This window comes from Triticum dicoccoides, chromosome 4B, assembly GCF_002162155.2.
Source record: "Triticum dicoccoides isolate Atlit2015 ecotype Zavitan chromosome 4B, WEW_v2.0, whole genome shotgun sequence".
In the NCBI taxonomy this organism is placed as follows: domain Eukaryota; kingdom Viridiplantae; phylum Streptophyta; class Magnoliopsida; order Poales; family Poaceae; genus Triticum; species Triticum dicoccoides.
In genome coordinates, this window is record NC_041387.1 from 565,119,863 (window position 1) to 565,131,225 (window position 11,363).

The 11,363-nt window shown below is 43.3% G+C and overlaps 1 protein-coding gene across 1 annotated transcript; it reads left to right on the forward strand.

Moving 5' to 3' along the window:
* Positions 1-775: 775 nt before the first annotated feature.
* On the forward strand, positions 776-1,060 carry LOC119292818. The gene has a single exon (XM_037571514.1). It carries the CDS (start codon positions 776-778, stop codon positions 1,058-1,060), a length of 285 nt encoding a protein of 94 aa, XP_037427411.1.
* The last annotated feature ends 10,303 nt before the right edge of the window (positions 1,061-11,363 follow it).

Here is an 11,363-nt window from a genome sequence, read left to right on the forward strand (position 1 = left end):
ACTATGTAGCAGATTTGGTTAGATTCAACTAGGTACACCATTTGCACCAAATCACAGGTAGAGCAAGTACAGAGGAGGGTACTGGGAAGCTGTAGTAAGCAGAGAGGAGAGGTGGAGCCTCGCCGGCAAGACGGCCCTTGTCACCGGTGGAAAAGGGGACGGGAAACCCTAGAAATCAAAAGGGGGGAGAGGAAGGAAATAAGGGTGGGGGAGAAGATCTTACCAGCATAGAAACGTTGGGGAGGGCCACCGGAGTAGGTTGGTGCGGCCGCCGAGCTCGCGCCGGGGATGGAAGAAGAGGGTCGCAGATCGGCTGCTGACTTGGGGAGAGTGGGGCGAGGTAGAAGGATGGCGCAGCAGCCGGTCTTCAGTGGAGGAGAGAGATCGCCCGCTCCGGCCCCTCGCCGTCGCCTAGTTCTTCCCTGTCGGCGTCGGCGCCGCCGCCGCTCTCGCCCGCTCCTCCTTTTTCTTTCGAGCCGAGAAGACTGAGAGGACTGGTTTTGTTCCACGGGTGGGGAGACGTGGGTGAAAACCCAGTGGAATCCCTGTGGTTTGGAGTGGATTTGGATGGGATATCAACCCGGCCGGGTTTACCGAAGACGCATATAAGGTAGGTCGGGATCCTACCCCGACCGGGGTCAAAAGCACGTGGATTAGGCCAAAACCCCGCCGATCCCGGCGGGGGCGGGGATTAAACGAACAAAGCCTAAAGCAAATATTTGGGAGGGTTAACACATACTTATCTCAAATCTCAAGCAGAAACTGCCGCGAGTTCATGGCTGTCGCTGCCGCTCGTCGCCGCCTGTGGTGCGGGATGCGAACTGCAGCCGCCACCATCGCGTCAGGCGAGGAGCTGTACGCGTCCCTGCTCTCGCGCCTGGTGGCGGAGCCGGAGTGCCGCGTGAAGGCCACCATGGAGGAGGCGACCTCCTCGGTCCCGCACCACGACGACGCCTTCTGGGAGCCCCTTGCCGCGGCCCTCCTCCGCGCGTCCTACCCAGCCAAGGCGCACCTCGTGAGCTCCTCATACCCTGTATTTCCAGTTCCAATCCAACTGTGATTTCTTCATAGTTCTGTTTAGTAGCATTCGAGATCCCGAAAGCTGTCACAAGAACAACAGCAGAAAATCAAACAAGGAAATGAATTTCAGGCACGATTTTCGGTTTCGTATTGATATTACGGGAGAAATTCCCCAGATTCAGAAACAGATCGACTAGGTTTACTCCTTACACTGGAGAAATAGCAAACGAAGTCACAAGCGATATTTCAACTCTTTCCCACCCCGGTACCCCCTGTGTTTTTTTAGAAAAGGAGGTTAAACCTCCGGCCTCTGCATCAGTCAACCCCTTGAACTTGCCGATAACCCTTAGCGACAAGTCTAGCTTTATAGATGGTAACATTACCATCCGCGTCCATCTTCTTCTTAAAGAACCATTTGTTTTCTATCGCTCGCCGATCATCGGGCAAGTCTGTCAAAGTCCATACTTTGTTTTCATACATGGATTCTATCTCGGATTGCATGGCTTCAAGCCATTTGTTGGAATCTGGGCCCGCCATCGCTTTTTCATAGTTCGAAGGTTCACCGTTGTCTAACAACATGATTTCCAGGACAGGGTTGCCATACCACTCTGGTGTGGAACGTGTCCTTGTGGACCTACGAAGTTCAGTAGCAACTTGATCCGAAGTACCTTGATCATCATCATGAATTTCCTCTCCAGTCGGTGTAGGCACCACAGGAACATTTTCCTGAGCTGCACTACTTTCCGGTTCAAGAGGTAGTACTTCATCGAGTTCTACTTTCCTCCCACTTACTCCTTTAGAGAGAAACTCTTTTTCCAGAAAGGATCCGTTCTTGGCAACAAAGATCTTGCCCCTGGATCTAAGGTAGAAGGTATACCCAATGGTTTCTTTGGGGTATCCTATGAAGACGCATTTTTCCGACTTGGGTTCGAGCTTTTCAGGTTGAAGTTTCTTGACATAAGCATCGCATCCCCAAACTTTTAGAAACAACAACTTAGGTTTCTTTCCAAACCATAATTCATACGGTGTCGTCTCAATGAATTTAGACGGAGCCCTATTTAAAGTGAATGTAGCTGTCTCTAGAGCCTATCCCCAAAATGATAGCGGTAAATCGGTAAGAGACATCATAGATCGCACCATATCCAATAGAGTGCGATTACGACGTTCGGACACACCGTTACGCTGAGGTATTCCAGGCGGCGTGATTTGTGAAATGATTCCACATTTCCTTAAGTGTGTACCAAATTCGTGACTTAAATATTCTCCTCCACGATCTGATAATAGGAACTTTATTTTTTGGTCACGTTGATTCTCTACTACATTCTGAAATTCCTTGAACTTTTCAAAGGTCTCAGACTTGTGTTTCATCAAGTAGACATACCCATATCTACTCAAGTCATCAGTGAGAGTGAGAACATAACAATATCCTCCGCGAGCTTCAGCGCTCATTGGACTTTTTGAAATATATGCTTTGATGAGTTGATCAAAGCATATGGTTTTATACAGACTTTTTGAAAGGTATGTATTTACAAGAAAGTGAGTGGGAGCACTACAACCTTTCTGATAAGTATATGTGAATGACATATTGTTGACCGGAAATGATGTAGAATTTTCTGGAAAGCATAAAGAAGTGTTTGAAAGGAGTTTTCTAAGAAAGACCTCGGTGAAGCTGCTTACACATTGAGCATCAAGATCTATAGAGATAGATCAAGACACTTGATAAGATTTTTCAATGAGTACATACCTTGACAAGATTTTGAAGTAGTTCAAAATGGAACAGTCAAAGAAAGAGTTCTTGCCTGTGATGCAAAGGTGTGAAGTTGAGTAAGACTCAAAACCCGACCATGGCAGAAAATAGAAAGAGAATGAAAAGTCATTCCCTATGCCTCAGTCATAGGTTCTATAAAGTATGCCATGCTGTGTACCAGACCTATTGTATACCTTGCTCTGAGTTTGGCAAAGGAATACAATTTTGATCTAAGAGTAGATCAGTGGACAGCGGTCAAGAATATCCTTAGTGAGGACTAAGGAGATGTTTCTCGATTATGGAGGTGATAAAAGAGTTTGTCGTAAAGAGTTACATCGATGCAAGCTTTTACACCGATCCAGATGACTCTAAGTCTCAATCTGGATACATATTGAAAGTGGGAGCAATTAGCTAGAGTAGCTCCATGTAGAGCATTGTAGACATAGAATATTTGCAAAATACATACGGCTCTGAATCTGACAGACCCGTTAACTAAACTTCTCTCATGAGCAAAACATGATCATACCTTAGTACTCTTTGGGTGTTAATCACATAGCAATGTGAACTAGGTTGTTGACTCTAGTAAACCATTTGAGTGTTGATCACATGACGATGTGAACTATGGGTATTAATCACATATAGATGTGAATATTGGTGTTGAATCACATGGCGATGTGAACTAGATTATTGACTCTAGTGCAAGTGGAAGACTGAAGGAAATACGCCCTAGAGGCAATAATAAAGTTATTATTTATTTCCTTATATCACGATAAATGTTTATTATTCATGCTAGAATTGTATTAACCGGAAACATAATACATGTGTGAATACATAGACAAACTTAATGTCACTAGTATGCCTCTACTTGACTAGCTCATCAATCAATGATGGTTATGTTTCCTAACCATAGACATGTGTTGTCATTTGATTAACGGGATCACATCATTAGGAGAATGATGTGATTGACTTGACTCATTCCGTTAGCCTAGCACTTGATCGTTTAGTATGTTGCTATTGCTTTCTTCATGACTTATACAAAGTTCCTACAACTATGAGATTATGCAACTCCCGTTTATCGGAGGAACACTTTGTGTGCTACCAAATGTCACAACGTAACTGGGTGATTATAAAGGAGCTCTTCGGGTGTCTCCGAAGGTACATGTTGAGTTGGCGTTTTTCGAGATTAGGATTTGTCACTCCAATTGTCGGAGAGGTATCTCTGGGACCTCTCGGTAATGCACATCACTATAAGCCTTGCAAGCATGTAGCTAATGAGTTAGTTACGGAATGATGCATTACGTAACGAGTAAAGAGACTTGTCGGTAACGAGATTGAACTAGGTATTGGATACCGAGGATCGAATCTCGGGCAAGTAACATACCGATGACAAAGGGAACAACGTATGTTGTTATGCGGTTTGACCGATAAAGATCTTCGTAGAATATGTGGGAGCCAATATGAGCATCCAGGTTCTGCTATTGGTTATTGACCGTAAATAGTTCTAGATCATGTCCACATAGTTCTCGAACCCGTAGGGTCCGCACGCTTAACGTTACGATGACAGTTTTATTATGAGTTTATAAGTTTTGATGTACCGAAGGTTGTTCGGAGTCCCGGATATGATCACGGACATGACGAGGAGTCTCAAAATGGTCGAGACATAATGATTGATATATTAGAAGCCTATATTTGGATATCAGAAACGTTCCGGGTGAAATCGGGATTTTACCGGAGTACCGGGGGGTTACCGGAACCCCCCCGGGGGTTAATGGGCCTACATGGGCCATGAGGGAGAAGAGGAGGGCCGGCTAGGGCAGGCCGCACTCCCCCTCCCCCCTAGTCCGAATAGGACAAGGAAGGGGGGGGGGGGGCGGCGCCCCCCTTTCCTCTTTCCCCTCCCCCCTTTCCTTCTCCACCAAGGCAAGAGGGGGGAGTCCTACTCCCGATGGGAGTAGGACTCCTCCAGGCGCACCCCTTGGGGCCGGCCGCACCTCCCCCTCCCTCCTTTATATACGGGGGCAGGGGGACACCCCATAACACACAAGTTGATCTTCTTGATCGTTCCTTAGCCGTGTGCGGTGCCCCCCTCCACCATATTCCACCTCGGTCATATAGTTGCGGTGCTTAGGCGAAGCCCTACGCCGGTAGAACATCATCATCGTCACCATGTCGTCGTGCTGACGGAACTCATCCCCGACACCCTGCTGGATCAGAGTCCGGGGATCGTCATCGAGCTGAACGTGTGCTGAACTCGGAGGTGCCGTACGTTCGGTACTTGGATCGGTCGGATCGTGAAGACGTACGACTACATCAACCGCGTTGTCATAACGCTTCGGTCTACGAGGGTACGTGGACAACACTCTCCCCTCTCGTTGCTATGCATCACCATGATCTTGCGTGTGCGTAGGAATTTTTTTGAAATTACTACGTTCCCCAACAGTGGCATTCGAGCCAGGTTTTATGCATAGATGTTATATGCACGAGTAGAACACAAGTGAGTTGTGGGTGATATAAGTCATACTGCTTACCATCATTTCATACTTTGGTTCAGCGGCATTGTGAGATGAAGCGGCCCGGACCGACATTACGCGTACGCTTACGCGAGACTGGTTTCACCCCTACAAGCACTCTTTGCTTAAAGGTGACCGGCGGGTGTCTGTCTCTCTCACTTTAGTTGAACCGAGTGTGGCTACGCCCGGTCCTTGCAAAGGTTAAAACAACACCAACTTGACAAACTATCGTTGTGGTTTTGATGCGTAGGTAAGAACGGTTCTTGCTCAACTCGTAGCAGCCACGTAAAATTTGCAACAACAAAGTAGAGGACGTCTAACTTGTTTTTGCAGGGCATGTTGTGATGTGATATGGTCAAGACGTGATGCTATATTTTATTGTATGAGATGATCATGTTTTGTAACCGAAGTTATCGGCAACTGGCAGGAGCCATATGGTTGTCGCTTTATTGTATGAAATGCAAACGCCCTGTAATTGCTTTACTTTATCACTAAGCGGTAGCGATAGTCGTAGAAGCAATAGATGGCGTAACGACAACGATGCTACGATGGAGATCAAGGTGTCGCGCTGGTGACGATGGTGATCACGACAGTGCTTCAAAGATGGAGATCACAAGCACAAGATGATGATGGCCATATCATATCACTTATATTGATTGCATGTGATGTTTATCCTTTATGCATCTTATCTTGCTTTGATTGACGGTAGCATTTTAAGATGATCTCTCACTAAATTATCAAGAAGTGTTCTCCCTGAGTATGCACCGTTGCGAAAGTTCTTCGTGCTGAGACACCACGTGATGGTCGGGTGTGATAGGCTCTACGTTCAAATACACCGGGTGCAAAACAGTTGCACACGCGGAATACTCAGGTTAAACTTGATGAGCCTAGCATATATAGATATGGCCTCGGAACACGGAGACCGAAAGGTCGAACGTGAATCATATAGTAGATATGATCATCATAGTGATGTTCACCATTGAAACTACTCCATCTCACGTGATGATCGGACATGGTTTAGTTGATTTGGATCACGTGATCACTTAGATGACTAGAGAGATGTCTGTCTAAGTGGGAGTTCTTAAGTAATATGATTAATTGAACTTTAATTTATCATGAACTTAGTCCTGGTAGTATTTTGCAAATTATGTTGTAGATCAATAGCTTGCATTGTTGCTTTCATATGTTTATTTTGATATGTTCCTAGAGAAAATTGTGTTGAAAGATGTTAGTGGCAATGATGCGGATTGGATCCGTGATCTGAGGTTTATCCTCATTGCTGCACAGAAGAATTATGTCCTTGATGCACCGCTAGGTGACAGACCTATTGCAGGAGCAGATGCAGACGTTATGAACGTTTGGCTAGCTCAATATGATGACTACTTGATAGTTTTGTGCACCATGCTTTATGGCTTAGAATCGGTACTTCAAAGACGTTTTGAACGTCATGGACCATATGAGATGTTCCAGGAGTTGAAGTTAATATTTCAAGCAAATACCCGAGTTGAGAGATATGAAGTCTTCAACAAGTTCTATAGCTAAAAGATGGAGGAGAATCGCTCAACTAGTGAGCATGTGCTCAGATTGTTTGGGTACTACAATCGCTTGAATCAAGTGGGAGTTAATCTTCCAGATAAGATAGTGATTGACATAATTCTCTAGTCACCACCACCAAGTTAGTAGAACTTCGTGATGAACTATAATATGCAAGGGATGATGAAAACAATTCCCAAGCTCTTCGTGATGCAAAAATCGGCGAAGGTAGAAATCAAAGAAAAACATCAAAGTGTTGATGGTGGACAAGATCACTAGTTTCAAGAAAAAGGGCAAAGGGAAGAAGGGGAACTTCAAGAAGAACAGCAAGCAAGTTGCTGCTCAAGTAAAGAAGCCCAAGTCTGGACCTAAGCCTAAGACTAAGTGATTCTACTGCAAAGGGACTGGTCACTGGAAGTGGAACTACCCCAAGTATTTGGCGGATAAGAAGGATGGCAAACTGAACATAGGTATATTTGATATACATGTTATTGATGTGTACTTTACTAGTGTTTATAGCAACCCCTTGGTATTTGATACTGGTTCAGTTGCTAAGAGTAGTAACTCGAAACGGGAGTTGCAGAATAAACAGAAACTAGTTGAGGGTGAGGTGACGATGTGTGTTGGAAGTAGTTCCAAGATTGATATGATCATCATCGCACACTCCCTATACTTTCGGGATTAGTGTTGAACCTAAATAAGTGTTATTTGGTGTTTGCGTTGAACATGCATGTGATTTGATCATGTTTATTGCAATACGGTTATTCATGTAAGTTAGAGAATAATTGTTGTTCTGTTTACATGAATAAAACCTTCTATGGTCATACACCCAATGAAAATGGTTTGTTGGATCTCAATCGTGTGATACACATATTCATAATATTGAAGCCAAAAGATGTAAAGTTAAATAATGATAGTGCAACTTATTTGTGGCACTACCGTTTATGTCATATTGGTGTAAAGCGCATGAAGAAACTCCATGCTGATGGGCTTTTGGAATCACTTGATTATGAATCACTTGATGCTTGCGAACCATGCCTCATGGGCTAGATGACTAAGACTCCGTTCTCCGGAACAATGGAGCAAACAACAAATTTGTTGGAAATAAATACATACTGATGTATGAGATCCAATGAGTGTTGATGCTCGTGGCAAGTATCGTTATTTTCTGACCTTCACAAATGATTTGAGTAGATATGCGTATATCTACCTAATGAAACACAAGTCTGAAACATTTGAAAAGTTCAAAGAATTTCAGAGTGAAGTGGAGAATCATCGTAACAAGAAAATAAAGTTTCTACGATCTGATCGTGGAGGAGAATATTTGAGTTATGAGTTTGGCCTTCATATAAAACAATGTGGAATAGTTTCACAGCTCACGCCACATGAAACACCACATGTAATGGTGTGTTCGAACGTCATAACCGCACTTTATTGGATATGGTGTGATCTATGATGTATCTTACCGATTTACCACTATCGTTTTGGGGTTATGCATTAGAGACAGCTGCATTCACGTTAAATAGGGCACCATCAAAATCCATTGAGACGACGCCTTATGAACTGTGGTTGGCAAGAAACCAAAGTTGTCATTTCTTAAAGTTTGGGGCTGCGATGCTTATGTGAAAAAGTTTCAACCTGATAAGCTCGAACCTAAATCGGAGAAGTGCGTCTTCATAGAATACCCAAAGGAAATTGTTGGGTACACCTTCTATCACAGATCCAAAGGCAAAATATTCGTTGCTAAGATGGATCCTTTCTAGAGAAGGAGTTTCTCTAGAAAGAAGTGAGTGGGAGGAAAGTAGAACTTGATAAGGTAATTGTACCTTCTCCCTTATTGGAAAGTAGTTCATCACAGAAATCAGTTCCAGTGATTCCTACACAAATTAGTAAGGAAGTTAATGATGATGATCATGAAACTTCAGATCAAGTTGCTACCGAACCTCGTAGGTCTTCCAGAGCAAGATCCGGACCAGAGTGGTACGGTAATCCTGTTCTGGAAGTCATGTTACTAGACCATGATGAACCTACGAACTATGAGGAAGCGATGATGAGCCCAGATTCCACGAAATGGCTTGAGGCCATGAAATCTGAGATGGGATCCATGTATGAGAACAAAGTGTGGACTTTGGTTGTCTTGCCCGATGATCGGCAAGCCATAGAAAATAAATGGATCTTCAAGAGGAAGACGGACACTGATAGTAGTGTTACTATCTACTAAGCTCGACTTGTTGCGAAAGGTTTTCGACAAGTTCAAGGCGTTGAATATGATGAGATTTTCTCACTCGTAACGATGCTTAAGACTGTCCGAATCATGTTAGCAATTGCCACATTTTATGAAATCTAGCAAATGGATATCAAAACTGTGTTCCTGAATGGATTTCTGGAAGAAGAGTTGTATATGATGCAACCAGAAGGTTTTGTCGATCCAAAAGGTGCTAACAAAATGTGCAAGCTCCAGCGATCCATCAATGGACTGGTGCAAGCATCTCAGAGTTGGAATATATGCTTTGATGAGTTGATCAAAGCATATGGTTTTATACAGACTTTTTGAAAGGCCTCTATTTACAAGAAAGTGAGTGGGAGCACTACAGCCTTTCTGATAAGTATATGTGAATGACATATTGTTGACCGGAAATGATGTAGAATTTTCTGGAAAGCATAAAGAAGTGTTTGAAAGGAGTTTTCTAAGAAAGACCTCGGTGAAGCTGCTTACACATTGAGCATCAAGATCTATAGAGATAGATCAAGACGCTTGATAAGATTTTTCAATGAGTACATACCTTGAAAAGATTTTGAAGTAGTTCAAAATGGAACAGTCAAATAAAGAGTTCTTGCCTGTGATGCAAAGGTGTGAAGTTGAGTAAGACTCAAAACCCGACCATAGCAGAAAATAGAAAGAGAATAAAAAGTCATTCCCTATGCCTCAGTCATAGGTTCTATAAAGTATGCCATGCTGTGTACCAGACCTATTGTATACCTTGCTCTGAGTTTGGCAAAGGAATACAATTTTGATCTAAGAGTAGATCAGTGGACAGCGGTCAAGAATATCCTTAGTGAGGACTAAGGAGATGTTTCTCGATTATGGAGGTGATAAAAGAGTTCGTCATAAAGAGTTACATTGATGCAAGCTTTTACACCGATCCAGATGACTCTAAGTCTCAATCTGGATACATATTGAAAGTGGGAGCAATTAGCTAGAGTAGCTCCATGCAGAGCATTGTAGACATAGAATATTTGCAAAATACATACGGCTCTGAATGTGACAGACCCGTTGACTAAACTTCTCTCATGAGCAAAACATGATCATACCTTAGTACTCTTTGGGTGTTAATCACATAGCGATGTGAACTAGGTTGTTGACTCTAGTAAACCATTTGGGTGTTGATCACATGACGATGTGAACTATGGGTTTTAATCACATATAGATGTGAATATTGGTGTTGAATCACATGGCGATGTGAACTAGATTATTGACTCTAGTGCAAGTGGTAGACTGAAGGAAATATGCCCTAGAGGCAATAATAAAGTTATTATTTATTTCCTTATATCATGATAATTGTTTATTATTCATGCTACAATTGTATTAACCGGAAACATAATACATGTGTGAATACATAGACAAACTTAATGTCACTAGTATGCCTCTACTTGACTAGCTCATTAATCAATGATGGTTATGTTTCCTAACCATAGACATGTGTTGTCATTTGATTAACGGGATCACATCATTAGGAGAATGATGTGATTGACTTGACCCATTCCGTTAGCCTAGCACTTGATCGTTTAGTATGTTGCTATTGCTTTCTTCATGACTTATACAAAGTTCCTACAACTATGAGATTATGCAACTCCCGTTTATCGGAGGAACACTTTGTGTGCTACCAAACGTCACAACGTAACTGGGTGATTATAAAGGAGCTCTTCAGGTGTCTCCGAAGGTACATGTTGAGTTGGCGTATTTCGAGATTAGGATTTGTCACTCCGATTGTCGGAGAGGTATCTCTGGGCCCTCTCGGTAATGCACATCACTATAAGCCTTGCAAGCAATATAGCTAATGAGTTAGTTACGGAATGATGCATTACGTAACGAGTAAAGAGACTTGCCGGTAATGAGATTGAACTAGGTATTGGATACCGACGATCGAATCTCGGGCAAGTAACATACCGGTGACAAAGGGAACAACGTATGTTGTTATGCGGTTTGACCGATAAAGATCTTCATAGAATATGTGGGAGCCAATATGAGCATCCAGGTTCCGCTATTGGTTATTGACCGGAAACAGTTCTAGGTCATGTCTACATAGTTCTCGAACCCGTAGGGTCCGCACGCTTAACGTTACGATGACAGTTTTATTATGAGTTTATAAGTTTTGATGTACCGAAGGTTGTTCGGAGTCCCGGATGTGATCACGGACATGACGAGGAGTCTCGAAATGGTCGAGACATAAAGATTGATATATTGGAAGCCTATATTTGGATATCGGAATCGTTCCGGGTGAAATCGGGATTTTACCGGAGTACCGGGGGGTTACCGGAACCCCCCCGGGGGT

Bases quoted from the DNA above. Each gene is read 5' to 3' on its own strand.
- LOC119292818 (XM_037571514.1), top strand. From the start codon at position 776: ATGGCTGTCGCTGCCGCTCGTCGCCGCCTGTGGTGCGGGATGCGAACT.